At 40.7% G+C, this 22,506-nt stretch overlaps 1 protein-coding gene across 1 annotated transcript in view; it reads right to left on the bottom strand.

Moving 5' to 3' along the window:
- LOC139002126 (leukocyte surface antigen CD47-like) overlaps positions 1-22,506 on the bottom strand; it is a gene marked incomplete at its 3' end in the record, with an annotated part of 136,434 nt that overhangs the window by 113,586 nt on the left and 342 nt on the right. Inside the window, exon 2 of the mRNA XM_070403528.1 lies at positions 14,100-14,447. Within this exon, the coding sequence (XP_070259629.1) occupies positions 14,100-14,447 (348 nt within the window). The remainder of the gene's footprint in view (positions 1-14,099; positions 14,448-22,506) is intronic.

The following is a 22,506-nucleotide window of genomic DNA, read 5'->3' on the forward strand; positions in this document are numbered from 1 at the left end:
ACTGAATGATAAAAACAACAAAATCCCTGCTACCTAGTAACTGCATTTTATGTTAAGAGGCATAGTGTCTGAAATTTGTCTGTAGGTCCAGGAAGGCCTTATAAAGTGCTTGGAGCATAGCAAGGGGGCTCATATTTGGCTTGAAACAAGTAAAAACATTTTGATAGACTTTGCACTTGCCCAATTCCCTGCCTTGTCTTTTAGCCCATCAGTGTGACACATATTGAAATATGCATAAATATTCTCAGTCCCTGGGTTGACCAGATATGGAGTCATATACAACTGCTCCATGGGTATGGAAGGAAGTAGAGGAGGGTGTCGCTTCTAACTCCTGTTTCACCTCCACATAACCACACAGAGGGGAAATCCAGGTTCTATTCTTTCAATCTAGGTCTGTCAGAATCAAATTTCCTGGGTGCTCTGTATTCTTTAGTTTAGTATTACAATGAGTTCATCAAAATTGCACTATTCTTCTTCTTCTATCATAGAAAAATATCTGTACAAGTGACAGTAGCTTTGTGACAGCTGGAGTGCATTGTATTTATTAGAAGCAATTATAAAAATATAGAATTTTAAAATCATGTATAAAAAGTTCTGACAGCAAAACCTAAAAGTTGGGTAAATGGCTTTTTAAAAATTGTGTCACAAAAATAACATTAATGTATTAAAAGCAATGCCTATACTAGCCATAGTTGAATCAACATTAAGGAATACACACAGTTTTAATAATATAAGTGATAATTTTGGATTCAGAATATCAATTTTGGGAAAAACACCTATTTTTCATTCTTAGAACCTAGGCCTTCAAATCTCTATTAACAGCTCAGTGGCAAAGATAAAACATCTGCCAAAATACAGATGACAGCATGAGCAAATGTCCTAATAGTAGGCATTTACAATAATGCTTTAACACACTGCCTCTAAACTGCTGAAGTTGGGCCCATAAATAAGGACTTTTAAATAAGCAGTTACTTCCTCAAAATAGAAACATGTGTTTAAAGGTAATATATTTTTTAGGAAAAAAGAAAACATCTTATTGAAAGCAAGCCAGATTACCACTATGCTTAGACAATAGATTTGTTTTTTAATTATGTGTACCCTTGATTTTAAAAACTATTTGAAAAATCATTCAACTACTGACAGTTCATATACTTACTCATTATTTGAGTAAGATTTTATTTACCAGTTTTTGAATTCCACTAAAAATGTTGATGTACTTTTAAACAAAGTATAACTTGACATATGGGCATGAGGGAGGGATGGAGCATAATAATTCATTCTGCATCTTGTAAACCAATACAGGGGGTTAGAGTTTGCTGTAATTAGATGGAATGGGCATTCTAGATAACTTATTTTACTGCAAAGGTCAACTGAAACTGTAGTGGCTACCAGTAAATGGCATTTGATTACCAGTCATTTGTAAATGAATCTGAAAGTGTTGTGTAGGAAATTAAATGAGTGGTTGGGTGGGTCCTGCCCTGGTGTCCTGATCAAGGGTTGGACCAACTTTGCCTTCAGACCGCCTCTCTATGGGCAGCCCAGCAGGCTGACAGTTGGCAGGTTTGGACCTGCCTGTATTGGGCCCAAGCTCAGAGGAAAAGGACATGACCTCAATGCCAATGTGACCTTCCTGGAACTCTTGACTAATTATAATAATACTAGAGGCCCGGAGCATAAAATTTGTGCACTTGGGGGGGGGGGGGAGGTCTCTCAGCCCGGCCTGTGTCCTCTCGCAGTCTGGAACTGCTCGGGGGATGTCCACCTGCTGGCTTAGGCCCGCTCCCCGGGGGATTGGGCCTAAGCTGGCAGTCAGACATCCCTCTGGCAGCCCAGGAGCCCTCAGGGGATGTTCACTTGCCAGTGGGGAGCAGGCCTAAGCTGCAGTTGGACATCCTTAGTGCTGCTGAGGAGGCAGGAGAGGCTCCCACCACCACCACTGTGCTGGCAACCATCAGTCTGGCTTGTGGCTGAGCAGAGCACCCGCTGTGGGAGTGCACTGACTACCAGGGGGCAGCTCCTGCATTGATCATCTGCCCCCTGGTGGTCAGTGTGTGTCATACTGACCAGTGATTCTCAGTCATTCTGGTGTTAGGGTCAGTTTGTATATTACCCTTTTATTATATAGGATTTTCATTTTAGTTTTGACCCCACCCCCTGTGGGTTTTCTGTATACATTATGGGTAAGGGCATGCCCAGAAGAAAGATAGTTTCAGTCAATCATCCCTGAATGCAAATGAAAGGCTCTACACATACAATCCCTCTTTAGAACCCAGGAGTTGTGGGCCATGCTCTCTCTAGCATGCACTCCACCTCCAGGGAGCAATTTCAAGCCATTCCCTTCCCTTGCTTTCCCCACAGGCACATAGCCCCTAACCTCTAAAGGACCCTAAGACACTTGCATCCAGGGGAGAAATGGGCACCTGCAGCTCATCCTGGTCTCACCCCCAGAACCTTTCTCCAAGGCCCCTTTCCTCTGACTTCCCTTGAGTTACAGCAGCCCTGCCATTGGCTGCTCTCACCATTTTGTCTCCTACACTCTGTTGACTGACTGGTGCCTCATTTGGAATGTATTTTCAATAAACCCCGTTTTGCTTTACTTTTATTTTTTTTGTTGACCTTAAACTCTTTTCTGCATCGACAAAAAGAACCAAGGTCCCAGGCAGTAACCCCAACTGGTAACAAAAGCAAAAGCAAAATCTGAGTACAAATGATCATAAAAGACCATGGACTGTCTTCCTCCTTCTATAGTCTAAACTCAGTCTCTCAAATACCTTGCTTTATAACTTCTTGTGCTCTAGGGCTGTTAGCATATCTTCACAGGTGCCCTGTTATAACTAAATATTGAACACACAGAAATCCATTGGTTTTTATACAACTAGAGGCCCTGTGAACAAAAATTGTGCACTGGGGTGGGATTCCTCTGCTTGGCCTATGCCCTCTTGCAGTCCAGGCGCTCTCAGGGGATGTCTGACTGAAGGCTCAGGACTGCTCCCTCCTATGCTGTAGTCTGGCCTCCCTCTGAGGGAGGTAACCATGTGGCAGATCAGGAGAAGGCACTGGCAGGCCAGCAGCTGGCCCCATCCCCCATAGCTGCTGCTGCAGCAGGCCTCCTTCTGAGGGAGGCAACCTGAAGGATGATCTGGGGAACCCCTTCCCTGGCCCTGCCCTCCTCCCCACCCCCATTGCCCCTGAGCCACTGCTGGTCTCTGCTGCTCCCCCTCCTCCCCATCGTTGTGCCCTCCCTCTCCCTGCTGGCTTAAGCCTTTGTTGGCCTGGCTCAGGCTGCTCACAGATCCTGCCCCCCACAGACCAGTCATTCAACAGTTTAATCCATTTGCTCATTACACTTTTATTATAGAGAACTAGAGGCCCGGTACACAAAAATTTGTGCACTCAGGGGTAGGGGCTCCCTCAGCCCGGCCTGTGCCCTCTCACAGTCTGGGACCCCTCGGGGGATGACCACTTGCTGGCTTAGGCCTGCTCCCCAGGGGATTGGGCCTAAGCTGGCAATCAGACATCCCTCTGGCAGCCCGGCAACCCTCAGGGGATGTCCACTTGCCAGTGGGGAGCAGACCTAAGCTGTAGTCAGACATCCTTAGCGCTGCTGAGGAGGCAGGAGAGGCTCCCACCACCACTGCTGTACTGGCAGCCATCAGCCTGACTCTTGGCTGAGCAGAACTCCCCCCTGTGAGAGTGCACTGACCACCAGAGGGCAGCTCCTGCATTGAGTATCTGCCCCCTGGTGGTCAGTGTGTGTCATAGTGACCAGTCATTCCCAGTCTTTCTGCTGTTAGGGTCAGTTTGCATATTACCCTTTTACTATATAGGATAGAGGCCTGGTGCATGGGAGGGGGCTGGCTGGTTTGCTCTGAAGGGGTCCCGGATCAGGGTGGGGGTCCCGCTTGGGTGCCTGGCCAGCCGGGGTGAGGGGCTGATGGCTGTTTTCAGGCTGCCCACATCCCCTTCAGGGTGGGGGTCCCCACTGGGGTGCCCGGCCAGCCTGGATGAGGGGCTGAGGGCTGTTTTTAGGTGGGCCAAGCCTGCAACTAAAGCTCCTAGTCTCTCCTTTTTTTCTTTTTCTTTTTTTTTTATTCTGAGATTTATTTACCTTCTGTAATTGAAACTTTGTTGTGGCTCCAGCTCTGTGGCTGGCTGGCTGAAAGCAGGTATCTGGGGTTTGTTTAGCTTCTATAATCCCAACATTGTTGCTCAGAGTGCAGCTCAGAGCTTAGAGCAGGCCGTGGCAGGCAGGGAACCTTGGCTTCCTCCATCACTGGAGCAAGCAAGCCTCATGTTCACTTCAGCTGCCTGGCTGCCGGCCGCCATCTTTGTTGGCAGTTAATTTGCATATCACCCTGATTAGGCAATGGGAAGCGTGTCGGAGGTATGGTTAATTACCATATTTGTCTATTATTAGATAGGATTAACATAGCTCAAGTGCATAAGGCCTCTATTCTGTTTTTCTCTTTCAGGTTATTAACTTAGTACACTAAGATAACATAAATTCTGAATTCCATGACTTTATAGGGGCTTGAGCACATTAATATTATATGTAAATGAGTGCTTATTATACATGATCTTAACTATTACTAACAGAATTCTTACCCCCAAAAGTAACATTCTAGCAGTTCTTTCTAATCTACATGAAAACAGGACCCTTGTTTTTAAAACAATATATGATTTATCATTTTTATTCTTCAGAATAGCTTTTGATGCCTACAGTCTGAATTAGTGATATTACATCACAATTTATAATCTGGTTCAACATGCATTCTGATCAGAAAACAGGTTTCTGAAAGCAGTATTGTTTTAGTTATTTTGATAGTAACAGCAATGGGCCATTAATGATAATGACAGGGAACACTACTTTATCTAACATCAACCCTTCAGATAACAGACATAGTGATTATAAACACAATGTCCCAGGATTTTCGGAGAATGGGGACAGTGGTAATGGTCTGAAGTGCATCTTGAAAATAGCCGAAGTCACAGGCTTTATGAACGGCACAGGGAGGCTAATATTCAATTTAAATGTCATTAAGTTCAAATTCTAAAATTAAATATAACAATTGCTTGTTACTGTTACTCAAACTCAATTTGAATCTTAGAAAAAGTTAACAAAAGGGTCTTTGCATGTGACAGGCATAGCCTACAGAGCCACACCAAAAACTACATGCTTTCCTCAGTTTTTATGGAGCACACGTTTTTTTAAAAATAATAGTTTCCAAAAGCTTGGGACCCAAATGCCTTTGGTGTAGAAAAACACCAAATTCCACTTGACTGCAAGTTGTCTTCCTATTTCAAGTGAAATCCATTGCAGCTAAGCTGGTCCCCAAACACAGGGGGACTGGAATGTGCTCTTTGGACTGTTTTACAGTGGTCGGTGGCGGGAGGTTGAGAGAGTTTCCAGGAAGTTTATTTCTAGGGTTTCATTAATTAAAAATAGTGGTGGTGGGGGGGGGGGGGATTCTTCTGATTAAATGGTGTGTTGGAAATAAAACTGAATTGTATCAGGTATGTCTCCCTTACCTCCTATGTTCATGTGGGAGGGCAAACGGAAAATAAAACCATCTTGTAGACTTCGCCAAAATGTGCACTTCAATCTCTAGAAGACCAGGCTCTCCCACTGCCCCCCCCCACCCCCCGCCTTTATCCCCAGTGCATTTAAGCACCTAGTAAGGAAGAGGGGTGCCAAAGAGGGAACTGTAACAGCTGCCTCCCACTCCCCTCTGATTGCGCCCTTTCTCTCTAGTTAATTTCCTTGCGAGGCGAGGTGTGGAGTCTTCCTAGGTGCCTGTGTCTGGAGGCTGAGAGCAGGGGAAGGAGATGAGCTGTCTGTCACCTGGTAAGATGAAGAGGAGGGAAAAGAAGGAAGGGAGGGAGGAGGGAGGGAGGGAGGGAGGCAGGGAAGGAGGAAGTGAGGAAGAGGGAGGGAGGAAGGGAGGAAGAAAGGAAGAGAGGGAGGAAGGAAGGGAGGGAAGGAGAGGGAGGAAGTAAGGGAGGGAGAAGGAGGGAGGGAGGAAGGGAGAGGGAGGAGGGAGCCTGAGTACCACTAGGCCTCCAACTTTCATGCCTGGGCCAGCAGGGCCAGGGAGGCAGAGACTCCATCTGCAGAGCCAGGATAGGGGCCATTCACCTCAGCTCACAAATCCCAGCAGAAGCAGCACCAACAGGGACCACATCACGCTGGCAAAGGGGCAGCTGCCACCTCCATCACCACCAGGGCAGCATCTGGAGCAGCCACCAGCTTCACAGTCAGAACCCTGCTGCATTGCTGCCCTTTACAAGCTGGACCCATGGCCCAGGCTATTGGTTTTGCTCTGGAGCTCTGGCCACTGACTCTTGCTCCCAGCCCAGCCAATGTGGCCTCTGAAGGGAGACCCTCAGATTTCTGGATTCCTTCTCATTCCCTAAGGCTCAGCCAAGACCCCAGCCAGGAGGTGAAGACCTTGCCCACCACCATCCTCACCCTAGGGTGGCCCCCTCTCCATGAGAGGCTTGGAGTGTGTTCCTTCTCTCACTGGGACTTCACTGTCCCCGCCCCTCTCCAAGGTTCCTGTCCTTTTTGCTCCATCCTGGGCCCCAAGATCCTCCCTCCACTGTCCTCTCCTGTTTGAAAAAAAAAAAAATAGATTCAAAATGTGGCTACGAGCTACAGTATAAACAAGACCTTCCGTAAAGAAAAAATAAAATTAAAAAAAAATTTATCAGAGTGACATTGGTTCCCAAAACTATACAGGATTCAAGAGTGCAACTGAATAAAATATCATCTACACTCTGCATCCTTCTGTCCCCATTCCCTCTTCCCTCTGACAACCTCCTGCCCCCCCCCCCCACCCCTTTACCTCTGGCTATCACCACACAGTGGTCTATGTTGTGCATATATGGTTTTTGACTAATCCCTTCACTTCCTTTCAATATCTCACTGAATGACACAGGCACAACATTCAAACTGAAGCAAAGACCTTGTAAAAATGCCAGTAACATTTATCCTAAGTGATGAACTCTCTTGTCACAAAGTCAGTCTCTGGTGGCTACTCTAATGGGCTGCATAGCCTGTCTGCTCCTTTGGTTGTTTTTCTCTTACCTGCTGGAGAAGAAAGCAATTTCCCACCACAATACCCCACTTCTCCAAATCCTCTACCCATGGCATCTCCTCCATCAACTCCATCCTCATAGCAATAAAACCCAGGAAATAACATTTCCACTCTCAGCGCATTATATACTATGTAACTTTTCAGGGTTTCCTTGTGTAAACCTCTTTCCCTCAACATTATCATTTCTTTAAAATCAGAGATTTTTAAGTATTCCCTCCTCTAAGACTTCCCATTCAACAAGGTAAACAGAAGGGGTTTAATAAATGTGTTGATGTGACTGGAGGCAAGCATTGCTCTGGTGAAATTTTGATAGTTTTATTTTATTAATGATTAAAAAATGAAAGTAAAGGAGAAACCTCACTAACACCATGGTTCATAATTACGGTGGTCATGATGTGAATGGCTGCTTAGACACCCTGAGGCTACCAAAGGGACTGTTGGATTCTCCTCCAGCTGCTGCTTATGTGGATATGAAAGAATCACCCACCAGACTTAGAGCATTGGGGACACTGTGTACCACAGGGCAGCTGGTTGGCTCAATAAGGCTGTCAGCTGTCCCTGAGACCAAAGGACCCCGTAAAGCTGAAGAGTGACCAGGAAGGACTGTCCACAACCTTCACACTCAGATTTGGAATGATGCTCTGTTTTATACTGGGAGCTGAGGAAGCTAAGTCCCTAATGTAGTTTTGTGAAAAAAAAAATGGAATAACCGTGCCCTGGCAGGAGTCGCTAAGTGATTAGAGCATCAGTTTGAGTGGGGAAGGGTCCTTGGTTTGATTCCCAGATAAAGATATGTACCTGGATTGCAGGTTTGATCTCCGCCCCCTCCAGGGGATGTGCTGGATGTGTCTCTATGTGCCAGCACATGCTCTCTCTTTCTCTTTCTCTTCCTTTATCCCTCTCTCCCTTCCACCTTTCCACATTCCATTCTCTAAAAAATAAAGCAATGGGAAAAATATAATCTGGTGAGGATTAACAAAAATAGAAAATGCAGTACTCTTAAGTCAGGTGAATAAGAGGCCACCTGGGTGACCACCTCAGCTTTTGGGAAACTAGCTGGGATGGTTTTTGATGGTGGGGGAGGGGGATTTTACCTTAAAGAAGAATAAACTCAGAGAGAACCACTATAGCCCTCCTAGTAAGTGGGAACTTGCAGGATTGCAAACTTTAGCTTGATGTACAGAACTGGAACGGCCTGATAAGAGACTGTTCGGAAGTAACAGTCTCATCATGTCAAGCGTGTAGGTAAAAAGTTTGAACGACCAATAACCTGGGGTGTGATAGAAGCAATTACTGAATTAGATGGCAAAATAGCCTAGATGACTCCAAGCCTCTGTGCAGAAGTAAGTGTGAGAGATATTTCAGTGACAGAAGAGGGTGGGATTACAAAACACAAAATATGGCCTAACAGTTGTCGGCAAACTCATTAGTCAACAGAGCCAAATATCAACAGTACAACGATTGAAATTTCTTTTGAGAGCCAAATATTTTAAACTTAAACTATATAGGTAGGTACATTGTTATTAACTTAATTAGAGTGCTCATGAGGCTTAGGAAGAGCCACACTCAAGGGGCCAAAGAGCCACATGTGGCTCGCGAGCCGCAGTTTGCCGACCACGGGTGTAAGTGATTCTTAAATGAAGCCTATCAGAATCACCAGGGGTTTATTCAAACTTCACACACTCCTCAGTCTCAGATCCCACCCCAAGATTTTAATATATTCCCCATGGTAAGTGTATGTGTGTGTTTGTGTGTTTGGGGATGGGGGTGTTGCCCATGCTGCTCTCAGTTTAAAATCACTACTACAAATCTCTGCTGTATCTGTCTAACTTGTTCAGGTGAGAAGAGTTGGAAGATTGTTGACTCTGATGTTCAAACACCAAATGAGATTATGGGGAGAAACCCAAGCTTTTTCTATGAAACCCCTTATATTCCCATTAAGCTATTGAGTTGGTGTGGTAGTACTGTCAGATGACTTTTACTCTTGTTCCCCAATGGGAGAAGGAGGCAAGATAGTCCTCTAAGGTCCCCTTGAGATATAAATTTAAATGGCACTAAAAAATAAATAAAGCTTAAAAAGTACTAAGAATAATATCAGATAGTATTCCACCTCAGGATTAAGAAAAATAAACCAAGGGCATCCATGTTGTCACTCACTCTGTCACTGACAACTGTGCCCATTACTCTCTCCCAATTTGTGGTCAGGTCGAGTGGCTCCCAGGAAGATAAACCCCTTTAGCGAAAAGGCAAGGGATGTTAGTAAGAGACTATTTAAATTTTGTTGCCAAGCTGAAATATTATAAAATCCCACCACTTCATTTCTCTTATCACTGTGTACAAAATGGGATAACCAAAAAGTGAATAAATCACTCCAATCAACAGGCATCTTCAAATATCTACAGGCATACCTCATTTTATTGTGCTTTGCTTATTGTACTTCATTGATGTTGCCTTTTTACTAATTGAAGGACAAACCCTCCACCAGCAAAAAGATTGCAGCTTGCTCTATCGCATTACTCATTTTATTGTGGTCTAGAACTGAACCTGCAGCATATCTGAGGTACGCCTGTGCATGGTAAATCTTCACAAACACAGAGAACACCAGTTTCCACAAATGAAGATCACAATAAAAGTTACACTAAAATTCAAGCCAAATTTTAACGTGACGTTTTAGGATTGTGACGGCTTTTCTAAGGCACTGAATTGGCTATAGCCTCAGTTATTTCATCAAACCCAGAATCCCTGCAATCAGCCTTTTATAGTTTCTTTCCCTTGCAGTTCAGGTGGGACTGTGAATAGGATGGATTTCATCCCCAGGATTGTTGTGTCAAATGACCATAGGGATTTTGCTTGGTGCGATTAAGGTCCTCATCAGTTGACTTAAAAAAAAAAAGAGATTGTCCTTGGAGAGGGCTGACCTACTCAAGTGAGCCCTAAAGAGGATCTGTGCTCTTCCTGGCATAAGAAATACAACAGGTCAGAAGAGTTCAATGAGAGGATGGTGTTCCTTTGCTGGCTTGAAGTGTGGAAGAGGCTGTATGACAAGGAATGAGAAACCTCTAGGATCTGAGAAAAGCCCACAGCAGACATCCAGCATAGAAACAGGGACCTCAGTCCTGCAACCACCAGGATCTAAATTTTGCCACTATTATGTGAGCTTGGAACAGTACCCATTTGAGAATACAGCCTGGACAACGCCTTTCTTTTAGACCCCAACCACAACCTGACCAGAACTGTGACCTACAAATCTGTGAGCTAATAAATGAGAGCTGTTTTAAGCTGGTGTATTTGTGGTTATTTGTTATACAGCACTAGAAAACGAATATAAGTATCTTTCAATGCCTTCATGTCAACATTATGAACATTATGTATATCATGTTGACAATGAAGGAAACAGAAACTCTGCTGAACTTGAACGGGCCTTAAACATAAACACTAGTAGCTTACTTGGAAAAATGCAAAATCTTAAGCTTCCAAGTTATTATACTGATAATATAAGTACAGATATTAATGACAGATTTTTATAAGTATTATTTACATTTAGTATTTGATTGTGTACAAGGTGTTTTAACAGAAAAATGCATCATAGGATAAAAAACATACTGGGTTGTGAAGACAGATCTAGGTTAACATCCTGGCTATGACTCTAACTTTGAACAAGTACCCTAAATCTCTCTGCTGTTGAATGGTAAGACCTATATCAATCTTCCAGAGTTCTTGGGGTCATGGGACCCTATATAAAATATCTGGCATGTGCTCAAATAAATTTTACGTCATTTTATTCCTCTTATTTAAACTGTTATCACTTCACTGAAATCAGGGATCCTGACTTAGTCACCATTAAATCCAAAGGGCCACCCTAACTGGTTTGGCTCAGTGGATAGAGCATCGGCCTAAGGACTGAAAGGTCCCAGGTTCGATTCCAGTCAAGGGCATGTACCTTGGTTGTGGGCACATCCCCAGTAGGAGGTGTGCAGGAAGCAGCTCATTGATGTTTCTCTCTCACCAATGTTTCTAGCTCTCTATCCTTTTCCCTTCCTCTCTGTAAAAAAATCAATAAAGTATATTTTTTTAAAAATCCAAAGGGCCTAGTGCAGTGCCTGTCACATAGTAAGTACTCATTAATCTTTTTAAAGTAAGAGAGAGATACACATATTTACATCTCTAACAATCTTGTGATAAAGAGAGCATCCCCATTTTACTCATAAATATTAAGGACCAGAAATGTTGATTTTCTTACTTAAGTTTTCTTAAATTACAAAATGATGAAGTACAGAAAAAAAAGCATTCTAAGTTAAGTTCTGTGCCGCTTCCATTGTACTATAGACTACACAGCTACCAGAGAGATATGAAACTATATCTCAATTAGAATATTTTCACATATTTAGTCCTTGTGCTACCCAAAAGGGAACAAAAATTGGCCACCATTAATCCACATTCTACTATGTAGAATTCTCTATTAAGCATTTTCTAGTTTTCATTTATGTCTATATTTGCTACAAAAGCACAACAGTAAGAATGGATTCCACTGCCTAAATCCCCAGAATTTACATGATGAGTAAATTTTTCAAAATAACTTTGCAAGAACCTGCTTCCGTTAACCATTTTGGGCAGAGTAGTTTTTTTCTTTTCCCTTAAGAAATGGTGCAAAGCAGTGACAACACCAGATGCTGACAAGGATGTTGCTGATGGGACTGTTGAATGGAAAAAACACTCTGGAATACAGTTTGGCAGTTTCTTCAAAAGCTAAGCCTATAAATACATACGACCCAGTAGTTGTACTTCTATGCATTTATCCATAGAAATGAAGACTATGTCCACATAAAAAACTGTACATGATTATTTATAGAAATGTCATGAGCAATAGCACAAAACAACTGAAAACAACCAAGACGTGCTATAGTAAGTGGACAGTTCAACAAGGTGTGATATACGCATAGCATGGAATAAGAGAGAGAGAGAGAGAAATTTCTACATGATGCTGTTGCATGAATAGGTCTCAACAACATTGTGCTGACTGAAAAAAAAAAGAGCCAGTCTCAAAAGGTTACATACTTTTACAGAACAGTTTTGAAATGACCAAAGTATTGATATGGAGAACAAATTATGCTTAACAGGTTAGGGATAGCAAGGGAGCAGGTGACTATAAAGGGCTTGCATGAGGCAGATATTTGTGTTAATGGGTTAGTTCTATATTCTGATTGTGGTGTTCATTACAGAAATGTACACATGTGATAAAAAGAAAAAGATATATATACACAATTTAACATTGTGAACTGGGTGGTTTTGGCATTTAACTTCTGTTACATAAAATGTAACCACTGGGGGAAGCTGGGTAAGAGTACACAGCACTTTTCTGTTCAATCTTTGAAACTTCATGTGATTCCATAACTATTTCAAAAAATAAAAATGGGTGCACAGCCAAATGTCTGAGACCTCTGGTAGAATCTTCTACATTCTCTACAACAAAACACCACCCTCGCATTTTAATGGCCCCAACAGTAAGCATAGTTCTTATTTTTTCTGGGGACTTGGAATACAAAGATGCAACAATCACACAGAAAATCACAAACTTTGTCTTTATCCCAGAGATTGGTATCCCTTTCCCATCCACCTTCATCCCATCTCATGGCCTTTAAGTCTCGAGTTTACAATTCTCCTCTCAGTGACCTACACTCTAATCCAAAATCACCCTCCCCACTGTGAGTTAATGACATTTCCAATGGAGGAGAGATTTTTGAGCAGAAAAGCCTTCCAAATTCTACTCTTAGCCATCTCCTGCCCATGCTGCACCACACAGACACCCCTCTCATGACACCCCAGCTTCAACACCTCAGAACCTCACTTCATAAAATAAATGTCCCAGGAAGACAGCTAACATTTGAAAAGTACTTTTGTTTACAAAGAACTGGTCCACAAGGGATCTCATGATGCTTGTTAGACTGGAGAATACATAAAGCAGGAATCTCTTTTCATCCCCATTGTAGAGATGAGGTAACTTGGACCCAGTGAAGTAACTCCTCAAGTTCAATAGAGGCAAATAGTTAAGGTGAAGAATCAGATATCCTGATTCCTAATCCTAAGCAATGTCAAAATATTCCATCAGAATAAACACCCCATTCCCAACCTGGTAATAAAAATGTCATATCAGGAAACACTAGAAGAATAGAAGGCAAATAGTTGATTCAACTGAATGGTCTGATCCCATCTAAAGCAGAGGTTCTCAAAGGCTTGTCTAATCCTGAGAGCAGTGATATGACTAGTGGTTCTAAACAGAGCTTTCAAAATAGAAAGTCAGTATGCACCTGTGTGTGGTCAAAGTAATAGGCTGGCATGGCAAGGACTAGAAAGAAAGCAGATTGTTTACTTCAGCTAGCTGTACTGCTTTATGCAACTCCCCAGCCCATGTCTATGAAGAAAGGGCACAATCCTGGTGCCATAACAAAGGCTGAATTCAAATTAATTCTATTAGATCCCTAGTTCTCCCTCATCTTGACCAAGAAAAAGAACAAACACCATAGCAGGAAACCTCAAGGAAACATCATTATGACCTGATTTTTGATTTTGTGATTCTCTTTCTGATCTATTTTTTTCCCAGCTGGAACATGGCTGGGATTTGTCAGCCCTTGACCAAAGTGCAGGTAATAAAAAAAGCTACATTATTGGAAAGATCATGGGAAGTTAATCACATGAAAGATAGTACTTTTGATAGCAGCGAACAGAAATGCAGATTAAATGATGCCTGGACCTCTACACCATCAGAACAGTTCTCAGAACAAAAGTTTGAGAACGTGACAATATACAAATAACACAGCAAAGGAGTTTTATTATGAAAAGTAGACCAAGTAAAGTCATAACCTTAAAGCTGCTAAATATTACATAATCATTAATAGTCATAAACTACTTTTTGATTCAAAGGAGTCCATAGTCCCATTGTGCCTCATTTCTCATAGGATTAAGCTACTGCAGGACAAATAAAAGGGAAGATTATGAAATTCTTACCAATACGATATTTTAGTTCTATGGTGGTTTCGCCTTCTCTAGTTAATTCTGTTACTTCACAAGTGTAGTTTCCTGGGACAGCATCGCTCTTGTCCATAATCAATGAGGCATTGCCTGATAGCAGTGTGTCTGATACGAAGTATGCACTTGAGAAGTCACTGGTGGCCTTAGATTCATTTTTATGTCCATCGTAGTAGTAAATTGGTTTACCTCTGAATCTCCACTTTACAAACATTTCTGCAAGGTCCTTTGCCCCCAAATTATTGACTATGCATGGGATGAGAATAGTTTTATTATCTTTGGTATATTCTACCGAGTCAGTTATATTAAATATTAGCTGAGCTGAACCTGGAAAAGAAAAAGAAAATAGTTTCATTTCACTATAGAATTCTATAAATTAAGATCTTAGGTATGTTACAAATCCTGAAGATAAAAGATCAATGCTTCAATTGTCCCCTTAAGTATGCAGTGCAGCTATACAGAGAAGGCAGACCGGGTAAAAAAGTGAAACAATGTATTTTAATATTAACCTGCACAGATGGTAGACACCATTGTAACTATTCTTTATTCATTCTCAGTAATACACAGTACACATTACCAAGAGTATTGGTAATAAATTCAGCAACCTGTGTTGGAACATGAAGTTGTATATTTGGCTTCAGAAGCTTTGAAGAAATCATTGTTGCTCACTGATGTACGTAGAAAAATATTGTTCTTACCATGGAAAATTTTTGAACAGAAAATCAAACCAAATATTATATTGTCTCAAATTATATATATTCCCTCCAAACAGAACTTGCTAAACCCATATGAAGTTTATCTCTATCTTTAGGTTGCATTTCCAAGCAATGTGTTGAGCTATATTGTACTTTAATATAAAAAGTAAATCAGATGAATCACTTCTTACATCTAAGATGGAAAATCTTAGAATGCTAAGGAGAAAAAATATTCTCTGGCTATTTCCATTGCAAAATACAAACAGCAATGGACATTTGGTATGCAAATACTATAAAGAGATATATACAATTGAAAGGCATTTTCTTACTCCCAAATTTAATTGAAACTATAGAACAACAATTTCCAAACGCATTTTACAGGTATTCCTTCCTCCTAAAAACCATAAACCACTCAAAATAAAGCTACAAAACAGTTGAAATCAAGAACAGATATTTTTGATAAGTAGGTATATTCTATTAAATTCTTCTCAATAGGATAAACTACCAGTTGCCTTACAAAATAGAGATTGGGAAGGTAAATGCAATCACTCATCTTTCACCTAAAATGTGCAAATTGTAGAGAAATTATAGTTCTCTTCTATATTTTTCAGCCATTTATTAACTCTTCTCTATAAGTAGTTAGTTGGATTTTCCCTGAAAACAACAACAACAACAAAACACTAACAAATAAAATATCAACTTTAACAGTTCATCCTTACAATTTCTTCCCTTTACACAAATTGGGAATAGAACTCAGGTCCATAACACGTTTTTATTCTAGGAACATAGTATTCGATAAATGCCCATTGAGTTGAATGCTAGGATGCATTTGAAATATGAACTGAACAAGGTTCAGAAATCCTGGGTTTAAATGGTACCTGTCCCTTGTCAGTATGTGACCTTAAGCAATTCACGTAACTTTTCTAGGCCTTGCTTTACTCTTTGCAAGTAAAGGATCAGAAATGAACACCAGACTGCTTCACAGAATTGTGGTGAGTATCAAAGGAGCAAATACATGGACAAGTGTCCTCTCAACAATGCTGTGCTGTACATATGCAGGTAATACTCTAAAAACTGGGCAAAACAGCATTTTTACACAATGATCTAAACCTTCTCTGACTGGGAGGTGCATATTGTTATGTTTCTGGGAATTTGCAGTCTGAACCAAGCTTGTGGTTCACAAGCTCACTTCTGCCCAGTTCTCTACACTTCTAGCCATCCCTGTATTAGGATCCCCAGGCAAAACTGGATTTCCAATTATGTTTTTCAAAATCATGGGGTCCTGAATTATTTCTCTCATGTCCTTGCCTTTGCACATGTTCCCCCAGCCTAGAGGATCATGCCCTTCTCTGGGTGTATAGGTCAGAACACATATTTTAGAGTCAGACATTGGCTCAAGCCTTAGCCCCTTCTTGAAATATAATCATATGCAAATTATTTAACAACTGCACCTCAGCTTCCTTATCTATATGATGGGAATTGATAGTATATACCTCCTGGAGATATTGTTGAGATTTAATCAGATAAGGAACACAAAGTTCTTATCTCAATGTCTTTCATATACTTAGCAAATTTTCAATAAATGGCCGATAGAGGTGGCTAACTTTGGCTCTTCCTTCTAAATCACAGTTCAGATGTTTAATCCTGTTCCCCTTCCGTACCACTATGCAACTGTATTCAATCTCTTTTTATTGCTCTCATGATTCCCTCTCAAGTGCTGTCACTACCCTTGTTACTAAATGTTGTAATTAATTGGTCTCCCCATTAGGAGAAAGGGTAGAAAAGCAAGGACAATGTCTTTATTTTGTAGCCTATGGATTAAACCCAGGGTCCAGCAAGTATGCCTCATTACATTCCTTATGAATATAAAAAAGTTAAAGTCTGAATCCCAAGAAAGGAATACAAACATTTGTATCAGAGGATTCGTTCTTCTTCCATATTTCAAGAGAACCCTCCACTTCTTACTTCTATAGACCTGATTATGGAATCATGAAGCTACATATTTCAGTGCAAAATTTCAACTAAGTCAGTTGCAGGTGAGATGGAAGAGTTCCTTAATTTTGCAGGAAGAGCCAAAGTTAGTCAGCTGTAGCTGCCATTTATTGAGCATTTGCTAAGTATGTGAAAGCTTCAGAGACCAAGAATATAGCTAATAATTGAAATTATGAGCATAAATATGATTGTTCAGAGAGTCTTTTCAAAGTAACAGAGCAATTATCAGAGAATTGAATGTTGGAGAATGTCAGTGATTATGGGGCAAATAGTTAAAAAGGAACAAACTAAGGAAGTGAGAAGTAGTGTGAGAAGTAGGTGACTCAGCAAAGACCTCCACTATAGTTATCAAGAAAATTTCTTGATATGAACAACATAGATGTCAAGTGTGATAAGTACAAAGAGCCCCTAGATGAAAAATTACATCACTGGGTACTGTATCTGGAAAATGTCAATAGACTAGTGGGATGAGAAGTCATACTGCATTGGGAATAAATGGGAGGGGAGAAAGGAGAGGCAATTATTCTTTCATTAAATTTGACAGTCAAAGAGAACAGATTGAGAAGGTGATATTGGAAGAACTATGGCCACAGGAACAGGGCAAGATTTTTTTGGTTCTTCTTGTATTAATTAATTAAATTATTAATTAATTTATTTTTATTTTATTTATTTATTTATTTTTATTTTATTTATTTAAAAAATTTTGTTTTATTGCTTAAAGTATTACAAAGAGTATTACATATGTCTCCTTCCCCCCCCCCCCGCCCTTGACATTCCCCTGGCCTCCCCTACCCCCAGTGTCTTATGTCCATTGGTTATGCTTATATGCATGCATACAAGTCCTTGGGTTGATCCCACCACCCCCCCTCCTGCACCCCAACCCTCCCCAGCCTTCCCGCTGTAGTTTGACAGTCTGTTCGATGCTGCTCTGCCTCTGTATCTATTTTTGTTCATCAGTTTATAATGGTCTTTATTATCCATAAATGAGTGAGATCATGTGGTATTTTTCTTTCATTGACTGGCTTATTTCACTTAGCATAATGCTCTCCAGTTCCATCCATGCTGTTGCAAATGGTAAGAATTCCTTCTTTTTTACAGCAGCATAGTGTAGATGTACCACAGTTTTCTAATCTACTCATCTGCTGATGGGCACTTAGGCTGTTTCCAGATCTTCGCTATGTAAATTGTGCTGCTATGAACATAGGGGTGCATATATCCTTTCTGATTGGTGTTTCTGATTTCTTGGGATATATTCCTAGAAGTGGGATCACAGGGTCAAATGGCAGTTCCATTTTTAGTTTTTTGAGGAAACTCCATACTGTCTTCCAGAGTAGCTGCACCAGTCTGCATTCCCACCAGCAGTGCACAAGTGTTCCCTTTTCTTCGCATCCTCTCCAGCACTTGTCTTTTGTTGATTTGTTGATGATAGCCATTCTGACAGGTGTGAGATGGTACCTCATTGTTGTTTTGATTTGCATCTCTCAGATGATTAGTGACTTTGAGTATGTTTTCATATGTCTCTTGGTTTTCTGAATGTCCTTTTTTGAAAGGTGTCTATTTAGTTCCTTTGCCCATTTTTTGATTGGATTGTTTATCTTCCTTTTGTTAAGTTGTATGAGTTCCCTATAAATGTTGGAGATTAAACCCTTATCGGTGATAACATTGGCAAATATGTTCTCCCATGCAGTGGGTTTTCTTGTTGTATTTATTCATTTTTTTATATGGGGTAAAACTTAAGCATGTCTGTAAGCTATGGTGAAAAAACCAACGGAGAAGGAAAGATCTCAGATATAAAACTGAAGTATTAAATTGATTAGGTAGGTCTCCTAGGTGGTGAAAGTGAAAGAGCTATAGATAGGTGATCTTTTCCTTATAAAGGTGAATATGTATACTTCTGAAACTGGGTGAGAATGGAGAAACTGATGAATGTTACCTAAGACGATATAGCTAAGTTTAGAAATGGTGGGAGGGAATTTGAAAGAATCTACACCACACATAACCACTTTTTTTTTTTTGGAGTAGGAAAATAATTGTCTGCTTGGAATGGCTGTTCAGGAATGGGGTAAGACAGCCCAGCAGTCACTAAGGTAAATGAAGCAAAGCTAATGAGTAAATATACCTGCTAGAAATGAATCCGTTTTGCCATATACCTTGACCCTGGAATGAAAAACTGGAGCTTCAAACTGAATTGGTTAGAATTAAGGTAAAAAGAAAAAGAAAAAGGAGGGTTTATTTAGATCTCTCCTCAATAAAGATCAAACAAGGTCTGGGGTAAAGTGGGGTGTCTCCAGAGTGTCTAGTTCTGACTCAAATTAATAGCCTCTAAATTGTAAAGTGGCCTTACAAGAAGTGCAGTGGTTGAGCTAGAATTACATGGGGAAGGGCAGTTTAAATTCAGTAAGATCCAGTATTAAGGCCTTATTAAGCACGGAAAATATATTAAGTACCAGTGAAGGATTAAAAACAACAAAATCCCTGCTACCTAGTAACTGCATTTTATATTAGTAAGAGGCATAGAATCCGAAATTCGTCTCTATGTCCAGGAAGGCCTTGTAAAGTGCATGAAAAATAGCAAGGGGGCTCATATGTGGCTTGAAACAAGTAAAAACATTTTGACAGACCTTGCACTTGCCCAATTCCCTGCCTTTTCTTTTAACCTATCAGTGTGACACATACTGAAACATGCATAAATATTTTCAATCCCTGGCTTGACCAAATATGGAGTCATATAAAACTTTTCCATGGGTATGGAAGAAAGTAGAGGAGAGTATCACCTCTAATTCCTGCCTTACTTCTACATAACCACACAGAAGGGAAATCCAGGTTCTATTGTTTAATATAGGTCTGTCAGAATCAAATATCCTGGATGCTCTGTACTTTTAGTTTAGTATTACCATGAGTTTAGCAAAATTGATTCTACACTATTCTTCTTCTTTTATCATAGAAAATATAGCTGTACAAGTGAAAGTAGCTTCATGGCAACCCAAGTACACTCTATTGGGCACAAGATATAAAAATATAGAATTTTAAAATCTTGTATAAATAGTTATGACAGCAAAATCTAAAAGTTGGGTAAATGGCTTTTTAAAAATTGTGTCACAAAAATAACATTAATGTATTAAAAGCAATGCCTATACTAGCCATAGTTGAATCAACATTAAGGAATACACACAGTTTTAATAATATGAGTGATAATTTTGGATTCAGAATATTTATTAATTTTGGGAAAAACACCTATTTTTCATATTTAGAACCTAGCTTTTAAAATCTCCATTAACAACTCAGTGGCAAAGATAAAACATCTGCCAAAATACAGATGACAGCATGAGCAAATGTCCTAATAGTAGACATTCCGTTTAATGCTTTAACACACTGCCTTTAAACCGCTGGGGCGGCCGCATAATTAAGGACTTTTAAATAGGCAGTTACTGCCTCAAAATAGAAACGTGTTTAAAAGTAATATATTTTTAAGAGAAAAGAAAACATCTTATTGAGAGCAAGCCAAATTATTACTATGCTTAGACAATAAACTTGTTTTTTAATCATGTATACCTTTGATTTTAAAAACTCACTTTGAAAAATCATTCAACTACTGACAGTTCATATACTTACTCATTATTTGAGTAAGGTTTATTTTCCGATTTTTTAATTCCACTGAAAATGTTGATGTGCTTTTAAATAAAGTATAATTTGACATGTGGGGCATGGGGGAGGTATGGAGCATAATAATTCATTCTGCATCTTGTAAACCAATACAGGGTGTTATATAGTTTGGCTATAATTAGATGGAATGGGCATTTTAGATAACTTATTTTACTGCAAAGGTCAACTGAAACTTTAGTAGCTACCAGCAAATGGCATTTGATTACTAGTCATTTGTAAATGAATCTGAAAGTGTTGTGTAGGAAATTAAATGAGTTGCTGGGGTATGGCCTGCCCTGAACAAGGGTTGGACCAACTTTGCCTTCAGACCTCCTCTCTAAGGGAAGCACAGACTGACAGTTGGCAGGTTTGGATCTGCCTGTATTGGGCCCAAGCTCAGGGAAAAGGACATAACCTCAATGCCAATGTGACCTTCCTGGAACTCTGGACGAATTATAATAATATTTGCATTTTAGTTTTGACCCCACCTCCTGTGGGTTTTCTGTATACATTATGGATAAGGGCATGCCCAGAAGAAAGATAGCTTCAGTCAATCATCCCTGAATGCAAATGAAAGGCTCCATACATACAATCCCTCTTCAGAACCCAGGAGTTGTGGGCCATGCTCTCTCTAGCATGCACTCCACCTCCAGGGAGCAATCCCATGCCATTCCCTTCCCCTTGCTTTCCCCACAGGCACATATCCCCTAACCTCTAAAGGACCCCATGACACTTGCATCCAGGGCAAAAATGGGCAGCTGCAGCTCAACCTGGTCTCACCCCCAGAACCTGTCTCCAAGGCCCCTTTCCTCTGACTTCCCTGTGAGCTACAGCAGCTCTGCCATTGGCTGCTCTCACCATTTTGTCTCCCACATTCTGTTGACTGACTGGTGCCTCATATGGAATGTATTTTCAATAAACCCCATTTTGCTTTACTTTTATTTTTTTTGTTGACCTTAAACTCTTTTCTGCATCGACAAAAAGAACCAAGGTCCTAAGGCAATAACCCCCACTGGTAACAAAATCAAAATCAAAGTCTGAGTACAAATGACCATAAAAGACCATGGACTGTCTTCCTCCTTCTATAGTCTAAACTCAGTCTCTCAAATACCTTGCTTTATAACTTCTTGTGCTCTAAGGCTGTTAGCATCTCTTCACAGGTGCCCTGTTATAACTAAATATTAAACACACAGAAATCCATTGGTTTTTATACAACAACTAGAGGCCTGGTGCACAAATTAATGGACCAGTGGTGTCCCTCTCTTGGCCTGCCCGACAGAGTCTAACTGGGCTCTCAGACATTCCCTGAGGGGTCCTGGATTGGGAGGTCACAGTGAGGCTAACAATCAGTTTAAATGTAATTAAGTTCAAATTCTAAAATTAAATATAACAATTGCTGTTACTGTTATTCAAACACAATTTGAATCTTAGAAAAAGTTAACAAAAGGGTCTTTGCATGTGAAATGTGACAGGCATAGTCCATAGAGCCACACCAAAAATCACATGCTTTCCTCAGTTTTTATGGAGCACACCTTTTTAAACATAATAGTTTCCAACAGCTTGGGGCCAAAAGGCCTTTGGTGCAGAAAAACACCAAATTCCACTTAGCTGCAAGTTGTCTTCACATTTCAAGCAAAATCCATTGCAGTTAAATGGTTCCCCAAGTACAGGGGGAACTGGAATGTGCTCTTTGGACTGTTTTAAAGTGGTTGGTGGGGCGGGAGGTTGAGAGAGTGAGTTTCCAGGAAGTCTATTTCTAGGGTTTAAGAAACTAAAAAAAAAGGGGGGGGGAGATTCTTTTGATTAAATGGTGTGTTGGAAATAAAAATTAATTGTATCATGTATGTCTCCCTTACCTGCTATGTTCATGTGAGAGGGCAAACAGGGAAAATAAAACCATCTTGCAGACTTTGCCAAAATGCGCACTTCAATCTCTAGAAGACCAGGCTCTCCCACTGTCCCGCCTGCATCCCCAGTGCATTTAAGCGCCTAGGAGGGAAGAGGGGTGCCAAAGAGGGGGACCCTGACAGCTGCCACCCACTTGCCAAGGAAGGCGC

This window comes from Myotis yumanensis, unplaced genomic scaffold (assembly GCF_028538775.1).
Source record: "Myotis yumanensis isolate MYYU_CA2020_CCGP unplaced genomic scaffold, mMyoYum1.0.hap1 SCAF_2, whole genome shotgun sequence".
NCBI lineage: Eukaryota > Metazoa > Chordata > Mammalia > Chiroptera > Vespertilionidae > Myotis > Myotis yumanensis.